This window comes from Chiloscyllium punctatum, chromosome 4, assembly GCF_047496795.1.
Source record: "Chiloscyllium punctatum isolate Juve2018m chromosome 4, sChiPun1.3, whole genome shotgun sequence".
Classification (NCBI taxonomy): Eukaryota; Metazoa; Chordata; class Chondrichthyes; order Orectolobiformes; family Hemiscylliidae; genus Chiloscyllium; species Chiloscyllium punctatum.
In genome coordinates this window covers 31,017,182-31,032,189 of record NC_092742.1, presented here as the reverse complement: position 1 = coordinate 31,032,189, position 15,008 = coordinate 31,017,182, and the positions used below count along the sequence as shown (strand labels likewise).

The 15,008-nt window shown below is 43.7% G+C and overlaps 1 protein-coding gene and 1 long non-coding RNA gene across 3 annotated transcripts; one reads left to right on the top strand and one right to left on the bottom strand.

Moving 5' to 3' along the window:
* The first annotated feature begins 410 nt into the window (after nt 1-410).
* Nucleotides 411-14,699, top strand: LOC140476148 (protein FAM181A-like). Of its 2 annotated transcripts, none has more exons than XM_072568289.1 (3): nt 411-477; nt 11,422-11,588; nt 12,588-14,699. In XM_072568289.1, the coding sequence occupies exon 3, from the start codon at nt 12,677-12,679 to the stop codon at nt 13,481-13,483; it is 807 nt and encodes a 268-aa protein (XP_072424390.1). In that variant the 5' UTR covers nt 411-477; nt 11,422-11,588; nt 12,588-12,676; the 3' UTR covers nt 13,484-14,699. The 2 variants fall into 2 exon arrangements, with proteins under 2 accessions (XP_072424390.1, XP_072424391.1); XM_072568290.1 differs by having other exon boundaries at nt 11,422-11,780.
* On the bottom strand, nt 6,350-11,426 carry LOC140476149 (uncharacterized). The gene is made up of 2 exons (XR_011960414.1): nt 10,678-11,426; nt 6,350-10,269 (listed from the first exon to the last, which is right to left on the bottom strand). It is a non-coding gene; the product is annotated as an uncharacterized lncRNA (long non-coding RNA).
* Nucleotides 14,700-15,008: the final 309 nt, after the last annotated feature.

Sequence of the window (15,008 nt, the reverse complement as noted above, 5' to 3'; positions counted from 1 at the left end):
TATGGGTCTGACAGAGGCCTGGAAAAAGTGAGGACTGCAGATGCTGGAGGTCAGAGTCAAAAGGTGTGGAACTGGAAAAGCACAGCAGGTCAGGCAGCATCCGAGGAACAGGAGAATCGACGTTTCAAGCATAAGCCCTTCATCAGGAATTCCTGATGAAGGCAAAATATCTTCTCCCGGAGATTCATTGGAAATTTCTCCTTGAAAAGCTGAATATTTTAAAGGTAGAGTTAGATAGACTCTTGTTAAAAGACAGGGTTGAAAGGTTATTGGGACAGGCAGGAATTTGGATTTGAGGTTACAATCAGATACTCAAATGGCAGAGCAGTTTCCAAGGGTTTTTTTTTCATTCACAGGATGACATCATCGCTGGCCAAGCCTGCATTTGTTGCCCAGAGGGCAGTTAAGAATCAACCCACATTGCTGTGGTCTGGAGTCACAACAGATGTCCTTCCCTAAAGGGCATTAGTGAATCAGGTGGGTTTTTCCTGACAATCAGCAATGGTTTAATGGTCATTGTTAGACTTCTAATTCCAGACTTCCACTGAATTTAAATTCCACCATCTTCCATGGCAGGATTTGAAACTCGGTCCCTAGAACATTACCAGGGTCTCTGTGTTAACAGTCCAATGACAATACTACTAGGCCACTACCTTCCTCAATAGCATACTCCTGCGCCTGATTCATAGGTTTGTACATTCTGTTTCATTCTTATTTTATATTCAAAGTTTTTGTAACTGAACTCTTGCAAACTGCAGGATGGCCACGTTCCCCATAGCTGTTTTCCACTATTTCCTAGATATTAAAAAAAGAGAGCTTTGCATTTACATATGGCAACGATCACAACCATCAGATATTTCAAATGTTTCATAACCAATGAGTGCCTTTAATCACTCATGTAATCACTTCCATGTAATCACTGTTGTAATGTAGGTAGCCAACATGCCACTATAAACAGCAATGTGATATTAATAAGATGTACAAATACTAGCCATACAATCAAGGATAGCACAAATAGGTGCAACAAAAAACAAAGAACCATGGAAAGGTTACACACAGAAAGCAGCCATTCTTCCCAACATGTCAGACTGGCTGAATAAAATAGTCACCAATCTAATCCCACTTATTCGCACTCAGTCCATAGTTTTGCAAGATACAGCACTTCAGGGATAGATCAAGGTTCCTTTAAATGAGTTGAGAATTTCTACCTCAACCACCAAATTGGGCAGTGAATTCCAGATATCCATGAGCCTCTGGGTGAAATGTTACTCCTCATATTCCCCTCTAATCCTTCTCCCAAACACCGTAAATACTGTGATCCCTGTGATAGACCTTTCTGCTTGGGGTAACAAATATTTCCTGTCTACTCTATCCATGTTCCTCAGTATTTTGTACATCCTCAGCCTCCTCTGTTCTGAGGAAAACAACCCCAGCTGACCCAATCGTTCCTCATATCTGCAATTTATGCCGGGGAAATATTTTTGTTAATCATCACTGTACTTTATCTCGAACAATTATGTTCTTCCTGTAATGTGGTGACCAGAGCTGTAAATTAAACTCCAGTTGCGGCCTAACAAGTCTCTTATATAGATTGAACATTACTTAACTGTACTTGTACTCAATATTTCAGACAATGCAGGAAAGTATCCCATACAGTTTTCTTTACCACTTTATCGACCTGCTTACCACTTTCATTAATGTGTGGTTATGCGTTCTTTGGTCCTCTCAATACCCTCCTGTTGATTGGGTATTCCTTTGCTTTCTGGATTAGTGGTGCTGGAAGAGCACAGCAGTTCAGGCAGCATCCGAGGTTTAGCAGTAAAATCGACGTTTCGGACAATAGACCTTCATCAGGAATAAAGAGAGAGAGCCTGAAGGGTGGAGAGATAAGCTAGAGGAGGGTGGGGGTGGGGAGAAAGTAGCATACATTACAATAGGTGAGTGGGGGAGGGGATGAAGGTGATAGGTCGGGGGCGGGGGGAGGGTGGAGTGGATAGATGGAAAAGAAGATAGGCAGGTAGGACAAGTCATGGGACAGTGCTGAGCTGGAAGTTTGGAACTAGGGTGAGGTGGGGAAAGGGGAAATGAGGAAACTGTTGAAGTCCACATTGATGCCCTGGGGTTGAAGTGTTCCGAGGCAGAAGATGAGGCGTTCTTCCTCCAGGCGTCTGGTGGTGAGGGAGCGGCGGTGAAGGAGCCCAGGACCTCCATGTCCTTGGCAGAGTGGGAGGGGATGTTGAAATTTGGGCCACAGGGTGGTGTGGTTGATTAGTGCGGGTGTCCTGGAGATATTCCCTAAAGTGCTCTGCTCGGAGGCGCCCAGTCTCCCCAGTGTAGAGGACACCGCATGGGGAGCAACGGATACAATAAATGATATTAATGTGTGTGCAGGTAAAACTTTGATGGATTTGGAAGTCTCCTTTAGGACCTTGGATGGAGGTGAGGGAGGAGGTGTGGGCACAGGTTTTGCAGTTCCTGCGGTGGCAGGGGAAGGTGCCAGGATGGGAGGGTGGGTGTAGGGGGGCGTGGACCTGACCAGGTAGTCACGGAGGGAACGGTCTTTGTGGAAGACGGAAAGGGGTGGGGAGGGAAATATATCCCTGTTGGTGGGGTCTTTTGGAGGTGGCAGAAATGTCGGTGGATGATTTGGTTTATGTGAAGGTTGGTAGGGTGGAAGGTGAGCACCAGGGGCGTTCTGTCCTTGTTACGGTTGGAGGGGTGGGGTCTGACAGCAGAGGTGCGGGATGTGGACGAGATGCATTGGAGGGCATCTTTAACCACGTGGGAAGGGAAATTGCAGTCTCTAAAGAAGGAGGCCATCTGGTGTGTTCTGTGGTGGAACTGGTCCTCCTGGGAGCAAATATAGCGGAGGCGAAGGAATTGGGAATATGGGATGGCATTTTTGCAAGAGGTAGGGTGGGAAGAGGTGTAATCCAGGTAGCTGTGGGAGTCGGTGGGTTTGTAAAAAATGTCAGTGTCAAGTCGATTGTCATTAATGGAGATGGAGAGGTCCAGGAAGGGGAGGGAGGTGTCAGAGATGGTCCAGGTAAATTTAAGGTCAGGGTGGAATGTGTTGGTGAAGTAGATGAATTGCTCAACCTCCTCGCGGGAGCAAGAGGTGGCGCCAATGCAGTCATCAATGTAGCGGAGGAAGAGGTGGGGAGTTGTGCTGGTGTAATTACGGAAGATCGACTGTTCTACATAGCCAACAAAGAGACAGGCATAGCTGGGGCCCATACGTGTGCCCATGGCTACCCCTTTGGTCTGGAGGAAGTGGGAGGATTCGGAGGAGAAATTGTTAAGGGTGAGGACCAGTTTGGCCAAACGAATGACAGTGTTGGTGGAAGGATACTGTTGGGGACGTCGGGAGAGGAAAAAACGGAGGGCTTGGAGGCCCTGGTCATGGTGGATGGAGGTGTGGAGGGATTGGATATTCACGGTGAGGACGAGGCATTGGGGGCCAGGGAAATGGACGTCTTGGAGGATGTGGAGGGCATGGGTGGTATCTCGAACGTATGTGGGGAGTTCCTGGACTAGGGGGGATAGGACAGTGTCGAGGTAGGTAGAGATGAGTTCAGTGGGGCAGGAGCATGCTGAGACAGTGGGTCGGCCAGGGTGGTCAGGTTTGTGGATCTTGGGAAGGAGGTAGAACCGGGCTGTGCGGGGTTCCAGGACTATGAGGTTGGAAGCTGTGGGTGGGAGATCTCCTGCGGTGATGAGGTTCTGTATGGTCTATCTGTCCTCTTCCAAATGCATAACCTTACACTTCTCTGGATTGAATTTCATGTGCTACTTTTCTGCCCACTCAATCAACCTACCTGTATTGACACCCACTCAATCAACCTACCTGTATTGACACCTTCCCGCAGGTGACAGCCATCTTCCTCACTACAAAATACCCAGCCAATGTTTGGGTCATCTACATGTTCCCCAGTCATGCCTTCCAAATTTAATCCTAAATCATTAATATATACCACAAACTACAGGGGACCTAACACTGAGGCCTAATCAACACCACTGAAACAGAAACCTTCAACTGTACGTATCAACCAGCATTTTCTTCTTAAAATAAATAGTCCTTTACTTTTTCCAGAATTGACAAGGGAGAATTACCTAGTGTACTGTCCTTTACTGAAGCAGAAATCAAATAATGCTATATTAATTCTTCCTTTTTGAACATCATTTCTCTTGCACTCTTCTGTATCCAGATACACTACTCAGAAAGGGAGCAGAAGAACTAGGAGCAGGAGTCGACAATTCAGGTCCTTGAACCTCCTTCACCATTCAATATGAGCACGGCTGATCTCATCTTAGCTTTAACTCCACTTTACTGTCCATGCTCCGTAACTCTTAAACCTGTGACTAATTAAAAATCTGTCTATCTCCTTCTTAAATTTTCTCTTGTCCCAGCATCCACTTCACTCTGGAGTAGTGGATTCCACAGGGATGCATCACTCTTTGGAGAGAAATAATTTCTCCACAGTTTTGTTTTAAATCTGTTACACCTTATCTGAAAATTATGACCTCTCGTTCTAGATTGCCCCATAAGAGGAAACATTCTCGTCACATCTACTTTGTTAATTCCCTTAATACTTCAATTAGATCTCCTCATTCTTCTAAACGCACAACAATATAGGATTAAGCTGCTTAATTTCTCTGAATAAGGCAAACCCCTCATCTCTGGAATCAGCCTAGTGAACCTCCTCTGAAATATCTCCAATGCAACTACATCCCTCCTCAAATAAAGGCACCAAACTGTATACAATATTCCAGGTGCAGCCTCACTAATGCCTTGAATAGTTGCAGAAACACTTCCTTACTTTTATACTCTATTCCTTAGCATTAAATGCCAAAATTCCATTTCCCTTTCTTATTCCTTGCTGTACTTACAGACTAGTTTTCTCTGATTTATTCATGAGGACATCCAGAACCCTCTGCACTGAAGAACCCTAAAGTTTCTCTCCATTATGAACCATGCAGCCATGAGCATGTGGCTATGCCCCCTACATGAGAACAGGGACATATTTCTCCTTATTGTTGAATAATAAAAAAGGCAAAACTGAGGAAATAAAGTGCAAATTTTAGCTTTGATTTAAACTGTATGTAAGCATGGTACTAATCTATACAATTCCACCATAATTTGACTAAAAAAGGACTGAAGTTGCAGCTAAGGTTGCATGCAATACTGGTCTTTTTGCAATATAATATTTACATCAACAATTCCAAATTTCCTTCTAGGAAACATTTGGCTTAATGCATGTTATTGAACAAACCAATGATTAGTCATTTTTAAACTTCTGTCGCAGCACTAATTAAAACTAACATTTGCATATTCTTTTTTTCCATCCCCATCATCTATTACATGTAAATATGAAAAGTCGCATTCATATAGAGCTTTTATTTTCAGTAAAGTCATACAGTAATATACCTTTAAGACACAGTGGCCTAACTGAACAGATTTTGTCAGTTTCAAACTTTCAGAATCATGGATGTCACACCTTTTTATGATGGATGTCAATCACCATTCAGCATTGTCACTAGGTCTAAATCCCACTCAATTCAGGTCTGGAAACAACATTGCCACACCAATTCCAACAGTCCAATAGTCCAAGGAGAAAGCCCAAAACTTTCTCAGGGTTACCATTGCCTACATCTCTAAGAAAAACCTTCTAAAATGTTCCTCCATGAACCAATGAAAAAATATCTTGTATTTGCATAGAGTTTTTCCCGAGCCCAGGACATCCCAAAGCATCTTACAACCAAGGAAGTATTTTTGAAGAGTTTTGTGTTTCATTCTTTCAAAGGATGGGTTAAATTTAACAAAATAACATTTTCAACATTATGTTTATCAGCTTTAAATTTGTTTGGAGATGTAATCATCAAACCACAATCTTTTAAGTTAAATCAATCAAGCTATAGTAATTTGATGCTGTTCATTTATGAATAAAGGGATGGTACATCACTGGCTGGCCTGCATTTATTGCCCATCCCTAGTTGCCTTTGAGGAGGTAGCAGTGAACTGCATTCTTGAACCACTGCTGTCCATGTGCTGTAGATTGACCCATAATGTTACTAGGGAGAGAATTCCAGGATTTGACCCAGAGTGTAATGTAGGAAATTACTGTTTAGTAGAAATTTCTTTCTTTAAAGGTGCAAATTATAAACCAGTGTTACTGTCTGTTTGGAAATCTCAAAAGGTTATCTTATCCAAGCAAATAGAAAAAATACATGTTGTTAATATTATGATTTTTTCCATGAACATTTCAAAGTAAAATTGCTGAAGGCAAATAACCTCAGGCACTTATCTTTCAACATGTAATATGTTTTTAAAAAATCACACAACTCCAGGTGATAGTCCAACAGGTTTATTTGAAAGTACAAGGATTCGGAGCATTGCTCCTACATAAGGTGTATGACAGTTGTCAATGTTTATACGCAAAAAATTGTTCTATAAAAAGAATCTGAAAAATAACATCTCAGCAATTGGTCATATTGTTATAAACTAATTCATTCATGAAAAATTTTAGAAAGTTTGCTTTTGCAAAGTTTGATAAAACACTACCTTGGAATTTGAAACAAATTATTTGGAATTCATTGTATGTAAAATATAAGGAAATGGAATCTTATACATTGTAAAACTTAAAACATTTGGTTCCCAATGATCTTACGTGACTATTATGGCAACACCATGAAAAATAATTTCCTGTCGAAAAATTACAGCATGGAAAATCTTTAGAAAAACTGGTGACAACTCCTAAACTATTAAGCAATGTGGTTCAAGGTCATTGAAAACAAATTAAAGTGTGCATATTTCTTCTTTTGTATGTTTGTCATCTGAAGTCTCAAAACTGAACGTCTCATATAGTGAACATTTTTCTGCATCCTTCAATCAGAGAAAACCATTCTTCCTCACTCCCACAAACCATGTCCTAGTCTTGTATTTGTCAGTTACATGAACAACTTCTAAGTATAAACAAAATGATTTCAGAAAGTAGAGTAAGTTTATCTACAGGATGAATTACAAATAATGTTACCAACAGTTCTTTTGACAATAAATTCATAAATTAATATTGGAAGCAGTGTTACATGTTTTCATAAATAAGAGGATTAAAAAATACACCAAGTTGGAATTACCATTATAAATGACTTAAACATGTTGAATATTAAAAGTGCTACATGTCAATAACATATTTGCTGTATACCAATCACACTCATTAAAATCATTTAGGGCTTGTACTATTAACAAATGAACAGCATCACTTTACTATAATTTTAATTGATTTAACTTAAAAGATTGTGGTTTGATTAGACCTCCAAACAAATTTAAAGCTGCTAAACATAATGTCGAAAATATGTATTTTGTTCAATCTAAGGCTAATCAATCAAGGTCCATTCAGCTTTGATTGACACAATTTCACAGAGTCCTATGGGACTGTTACTATATAAGGAGTTAGGCCCTAAAATTCCATTCATTCTGAATATTCAGTTAGACTTTTGAAGAGATGCATATTGATGGTTCCCAACACCCTGACAGCTAGGCACATATCAGGAATAAAAGTGGTCCACAGCTGGACCCTATCCACATGCTGAGTTGACATGTGGAGTAATTTTTGCCACTGCTGTCTTGACTTGACATATTCACAGCTGTAAATGATTTATCTTCTACATTCTATTCCAACTACTTCAAAGTGCAATTCTTCTGCCAGGGGGTGGGGGGGCTTTTGGGAGTGCCCTATTTTTAATTGTTCTTTTCACTTGTACATTGTTACGGACAAGGAAGAGCAGGCGATGATAAAAGCCTCCAGTCGTCTCTCAGGCTGCCATCAGCCAACCCAACCTAAGAGTGACCCTGAAGAAAGTGGGATACATTTAGTCAATGTACAGCTGCAAACTGAGCTGCTGAGAATGTCACTTCAGGATTGTTTGCGTGGTCCATTTCCAGTAATATTTCCTGACTCCCCTTAAGGTAAAGTGACAGTTTATAAATTGTTTATAATTGCTGACCCCACAAACACAAACAAGAAAATAGGAAATTAACAGCCTGCTGTGTGACCTTTTAATACTTCCAGTACAAGATATCTGCCAGCTTTTATATGTGGTACTTAGGTATGCAAGGGCCTGATAGGAATCAGGGATAGATTAGTCAAAATACGTCAAATATTTAGTCAAATAACTGCTTTTCAAGCATGAATCATGTCATCTGATAAAAATGCTTGTTTCCATTAAAGGACAAGTAAGGTAGACATTTTAGTTTGAAAGGCTGATAGCATTATTTATTTGGAAAGACTTGAATTTCTTCACTTCAAAAGTTTAAGATTACATCCATATTTGCTGGTACTTGATATGCAGCAATTCTATCTGAACACTGAATTAGTGGCTTGCCTAAATATAATGACTCATTCATATCCAAGTTGCAGGAAGAACTTTTGGAATTGTTGTCACCTCTTCCCAATACTGTCTTCAACCATCCACCAACACAATGATAACAACTTGCATTTATATAGCACCCTTGGCAAGCATCCCAAAGCATTTCATCAGAACATTATCATACAGAACTTGACACATAAGGAAATATTAAGACAAGTGACCAAAAGTTTCCTTGAGTCTGTTCCACCATTCAATCTGATCATAGCTCATCATTAAGCTTAATACCCTAATCTCACACTCCCCCCACACCCCCCATATCCCTTGATCCCTTTAGCCACAAGAGCTATATCCACCTTACTCTCAAAGTCACAATATTTTGCCCTCAACTACTTTCTGTGTTAATGAATTCCATAGGCTTACCATTCCCTAGTTGAAGAAATTTCTCCTCATCCCACTTACCCCTTATCCTCCAACAATGACACCTGGTTCTGGACTCTCCCACCATCCAGGAACATCCTTCCCTCTCATTCTGTTAGAACTTTATAGGTTTCTATGAAATCCACCCCCCACCCCCCCCATTCCTTCAGACTGATTAGATTAGATTACTTATAGTGTAGAAATAGGCCCTTCAGCCCACCAAGTCCACACCGACCCTCCGAAGACCCCTACATTACCCCTTCATCTAACACTACAGGCAATTTACCTAACCTGCACATTTTTGGACTGTGGGAGGAAACCGGAACACCCGGAGGAAACCCACGCAGACACGGGGAGAATGTGCAAACTCCACACAGACAGTTGCCTGAGGCGGGAATTGAACCCGGGTCTCTGGTGCTGTGAGGCAGCAGTGCTAACCACTGTGCCACCGTGCCCATCATTCTTCTAAATTCCAGCAAATACAAACCTAACCAACTCAAATTCACCTCATATGTCAGTTCTGCCATCCCAGGAATCAATCTGGTAAACATTTGCTGCACTCCCTCTATAGCAAGAACATTCTTCCTCAGATAAAGAGACCAAACCTGACAATATTTCAGATATACCCTGTATAATTGCGGAAATTCCTGTATTTGACGCCTCCTGTTATGAAGGCCAACATTCCATCTGCCTTCTTCACTGCCCTGTTGCACCACACACTCACTTTCAACCACTGGGTGCACTAGGACACCTAGATCTAGTTGAATATTTACCTGTCACATATACAGGCAATTTGCAGTTTGCCCAAGGAATTAGATTTTAAGAAACCATAAAGGAGCAAAAAACGGTAGGGGAGGCAGAAAAGTTTAAAGACATTGCAGAGGTTAGGACGTTGGCATCTAAAAAGAACAACTGCCAATAGGGGAATGGTTAAAATCAGGAGTGTACAATATCCAGAATAAACGATAACGTGATAAACTGGATTCTCTGCGTTTGTTCGAACTACTGTGTGCATTCAGTTTCATCAACAGTCCATGTGTCGGCAATGGAGCCTTTCCAACATGGTATTGAAACGAACATATTACTGAGATGGCGAAATAGTCAAATCCAGAAGATGAATATCTCCTTTTTTCGGGCTAAGAGAAGCTCCAAGGTATTGACCCTCAAACGTGTTTTCGCTACTACTTGCCAAGAGCGAAGTTGATGATAATACTTGGCCTAGGAAAACGGCGAATTGTAGAATCACAGCCTGTGAAAGAGCGCAGAGTGTGGCCATCCGGCCCGGTCACCCGGCCAAGAAATCTCCTATTGAGCTAGTCCCGTTACCACCCCCCGCCTACCGCGGTGCTGTCGGGTTGTTTCCCTCCAGATGCTGATCCAATTCATTCTGAACATTGCGCTGAAAGCTGCGTTCATCATCCTCTCGGCTAGCGGGAGGTATATTTTTGACTGGCCCAGATTCACATTGTCGCTGGAACAAGGCATCTGAATGGCACAAGATTGCAAATCTTAGTGACAGTTTAATCATAAACTATGTTCAGAACAAAAAAAGTCAAATTCAATATCCCTACTTATTGGAAATGCATGCCCAATGCCCTTGGCTGGCAGCTACGTGTGTTAAAGCTAACGGACCAAGGTTAGTCAATAGACTGCAGCGCAGACCATACAGAACCTCCAACGGTCTGAGCCCAGGTGAGGGAGGAGCTTGCATGAGGCTCCTGAGGCCATCTCCTCCCGGACAGTGAGTGAAATGCTGTCAATAGCCCTCTCGGGAAAGCCACCTTGCTTGAGGGAGAGGTGGGAAGGACATGCTGAGCAAGGTCCAGTTCATCAAGAAAGGAAGCAGAACAATTAGCATTTCACACGCTTTTCAAAAAAAAACTCCAGCCCTACCTTCCCCACAGAGTTCATCGTTTCCAATGGATTGTCCTTTTTTGACCGTTGCATGCGTTGGCAGGGTGACAGTAGTCGAGTGTGCAAACTTGTGCTATTGTCTCTAGACGGGGCGAAGCCATGGAGACCCACTAATATGACATAGGAAAATGTTTACTGATGGATATTCTATGGGCTTTGTCCAACTCTTTCTCTATCATGACGACTCGATTTAAGTCTCTAACTGTTTGACTACAAATGCAAGAGTGCGATCCAACTCGATTCCATTGTCAGGGCGGTTTGAATGGGTAATTCAGCTTTTGTGTGTCTCGATTGAGGAGGCAAACATAAAGACAAGATTCTTGAGCGCTCAAGCCCCCTATCCATGGATATCTGCACATCTCTTCAGGTTTTTTTTTCTCTCTCCTACTTCTCCTTCTGACATCAGCCCCCCAAAAAGCGTTAACAGAACAGTTAAAAGTAGGCAAGGCAGACTTGCAAAGCCAGCATTGTCTTGCTGCACTGAAGCATGCCCGTTGCAAGTTTCCAGACAGCTTAAGTTTTTTTTTAAACCAAGAAACTTTCCCGAGTCTTTGTACATTATTCGCACATCATGTTTCATAGCAAGAGATGGATGGGGGGGGGGGGGGGGCGGTAGGGAGGAGAGGGAGAGATTAGGAAAATTGCATTGATAATTATTGTACTTATTGGCTCGCTTTTGCCTTCTCTCTCGTGTTTCCATAACAACAATTTGTGTTACAAAAGAATGTGGAACAAGCCAGCCCGGGGCCTGATTGGGATGCATTGTGTTCAGAAGGAGCTGCTGATTGGTCTGGAAGGGCCTTAACTACAGGCCGTTGATATTCATTCAGCTTACTCCAGTGAGGAAATAGAACGAAATTTCAAGATTTGTTCTCCGCCGGGTCTCAAAGGTGAGTAAACGAGATTAATTAAAGAAGGGGCTGGGAGATTGACCAAGTGATTGTCCAGGTACTGTGCATACAAACCAGGTTGCGCATTCTGCCTGTGTTGTGGCTAATGGATAAAACTGGGACAGAACGGGTTCCAACCAGGAATGTATTTAACAGAGACCTTGAGAAGGATGAACATGTGAAGATTTTGTGGTAAGACCAGGCATCTGCGCGTGGGATAGAGAGGTTATGAGTAACCGGGATGCTGGCGGAAGTTAAAATTGCGTTCTGTCTTGTATGGTGGCATTTAGTTCCCAACGAAGCTGCTTGCAGCGTCTCTGGAGATGTCTGGGTGCTTGCAATCGTTGTGTTGAGCTGGTCACCATGCATTGCAGTATCACTTTAGCTGTAACACGTGTCAGTACATACTGTAGCTGCCGGAATTGACACCACGAATAGACGAACATCTCTGAACACAGTCGCGTGTGGCCCTCAGTAAATAAAGTATTAGTGAAGTGGTAGAGAGGAGTTGACATTGTTTGATGGTGTCTAGCCATCATCCTGACACTGGGTGAAGTATAGAACTCCCACCTCCTCCCCAAGTAACAGTGCTGGTTAATATTCCATCAGTCAATATAATGTGGAAAGACCACATTTTAAGTCAGGGCAAAAGTTGCATTCCTCTAGATGAAGGGCCATTCCTGATGAAGGGCTTTTGCCCGAAACGTCGATTTTCCTGCACCTCGGGTGCTGCCTGGCCTGCTGTGCTTTTCCAGCACCGCTCTGATCTAGACCCACATTTTAAGTAAGGTCTTTCCGCCAAAGTATAATGAGGGTCGGTTAAGTTATCAGACCCTCTCGGTGCCTCATATGTATGTAAAGGTTGTCCTGTACAAGTAAGAAATGTTTGTTCTTCGTGTACAAAGAACTGCTTCAGCGGCTGTGAATGCACATAAAGCATATTTTAATGTATATTTTCACAATACAACAAAATAATAACCTGGCTTCTTTTCCTTCCAGTCTTAGGCGAGAGGATACGGGCTGGGGGGAAGGTTCCAGTGGTGTGAGCCATGGAGATAGTGACTGGTGTTCTGAAGTGAGGGTTGAGGATGGCATCAGCGGACAGCGAGGTGAAAACGCTGCTGAACTTTGTCAACTTGGCTTCGAGCGACATCAAGGCAGCGCTGGACAAGTCGGCCCCCTGTCGGCGCTCGGTGGACCACAGGAAATACCTGCAGAAGCAGCTCAAGCGCTTCTCGCAGAAATACACGCGGATGCCGCGGTGTCACTCCGGGCGGCTGCTGGACTCCGGGTCGAAGCGAGGGCCGGACGAGCAAAGCCGGCCCTGTGTGCTCCAGCTCCGAGCTTCAGCAGCCGCAGACAGCGGGGAGCCGCCGCTGCCGCTTCCTCTGCCGCCGGCCCGGCACGGTCAGGTCCCCATGAGGAAAAGACAGCTGCCCGCCTCCTTCTGGGAAGAGCCGAGGCCCGGGAAAAGCCTGCCGCCTCCCCGGGAGCTGCTGCTGCTGCCGCCGCCGCCCCCGCCTCCGCCGCCGCCCGGAGAGAGAGGCGGGTCGCCCGCTGGTGTTAGCCCCGGGCCGGCGGCCAAGCAGGAACCGCGGTGTGAGCGGGCGGAGCCGCTCAGGCTGCAGCTCGCCTCGCTGGCCCGCACCGTCACCCTGTGTACCTGCTGTCCCCTTCAGTACCACCGCCTGTACCAGAGCCACATGGCACTGCCGCATGCCGCCAGTCCCGACATGGGCATCTGGAGGAAAGCTGCCAACCTGCCGGCCGAGCTCCACGCTTACTCCAAAGACTCCTTGAACGGACAAAGAATTCACAAACCTGTCGTTTTGAAGCCCATCCCCACGAAACCCACTGTCCCTCCTCCCCTGTACAACGTCTATGGCTTTCTTTGACTGTAGCCCAGCACATTTTCGCTGCGGGAGTGGACTTCCCACTTCGCAGGAGGTATGGAAGGCTGCGGATGCAGGAATGTTTACAATCTCTGACCAAGTCCCTTCCACCACTGAGCGAGCAGTTTTTGGGATGGTGTGTCCGCATCTTTGCGAGTATTTTCCGTATGTCTGCTTTTGTGTGCCTGTGGTATCTCTCTCTCTCTCTCTCTCTATATATATATATGTGTGCCGTATATCTGTGTATTCCTTGAATATGTATGTTAGCGTATCTGTGTGTCTATGTACTTTGTCAGAAGTGACAGGACACCGGGTTATAGTCCAACAGGTTTATTTGAAATCGCTGCTCTGAAAGCAGTGTCGTGTGACTTCTGACCCTGTCCATCCCAGTCCAACACGGGCACCTCCACATCTATGTACTGTACTTTGTACCATCTGTACATGTTTGCATGCTTATGAGTCTGTGCTATCTGAATGTATCTCTGTCTGTATATGTGTATTTCCCGTGTGAATGCTTGTATGTTAGTCTGTGTCTCTGTATGTACTTCGTATGAACCTGTATATACGTATGTTTGCTTTGTGTGTATTTCATACACAGTGTGTATGACTGCCTGTATTTATGAGTGGCTACGTCTTTGGGCGTGGATGACAGTGTGTGTACATCTTCCAGCACGTTTATTTGGATAGAGAATGTGTGTTTACGCGTGTGTATTGGTGCTTGTTTAGATAGCCATCTTTTGGTCATTCCTGGGCAATTTAAACCACACTGCACTGTTTATTACACACGTTTGCCCCAGTTCCGAACATCGTTATCTGGAAAATACTAACCTCTGCGGGGTCATGCGCTTTGCACAAGACTGTCGAACTGAATAAAGGAGCAGTTACAAAGGAAATCCAAAAAAAAATTAAAGAGGCCGACACTCACCCACACACAGAGGGCCGCTCCGGGAAGAGAGGCACATATGCTGACCACACCTGCATCAGTGTTTCAGGGCTTCCTCCCCCCCACACCCCCGGAGCCCAGAGTAAAGCTGAACAGCAGGTGCTGGAAATGCGACAAGATGGGAACGAAATGTGGCTGGATTGTTTCAAGGGACGTCCAACGGCGTGTAAAATCCAGGTTCAAGTGGCTTTACTCGTGTGTTACTTGACTTGAATGTCGATGCGTGGTTAATGTAATGGACGATATAATTTTATTGAATTAAACTCAGTATGTGAAGTACTTTGTGCAAATGTTGCAATCTCCATTTACGAATAACTCCATCCAGTAGTGACCATGTGTCTGTAACGGACAGGAATCTTTCCTTGAAACAACATCTGCCAGGCGAGAACTTCTTATAGTTTATATTCAGCACTTGTTTTTCCGAACCCTTAAAATTAAAAACAAACTCAAAATACAGTTGATTAACGAATCGTCACTTATTTCAGAATTTCACAAACACCATAAAACCCTAAAGATCTTCGAATAATATAGATCAGAAACAAAAATATAATTCCACAGCGTCTGACTGTGAAGTTTGCACGTTCT

Bases quoted from the DNA above. Each gene is read 5' to 3' on its own strand.
- LOC140476148 (XM_072568289.1), top strand. From the start codon at position 12,677: ATGGCATCAGCGGACAGCGAGGTGAAAACGCTGCTGAACTTTGTCAAC.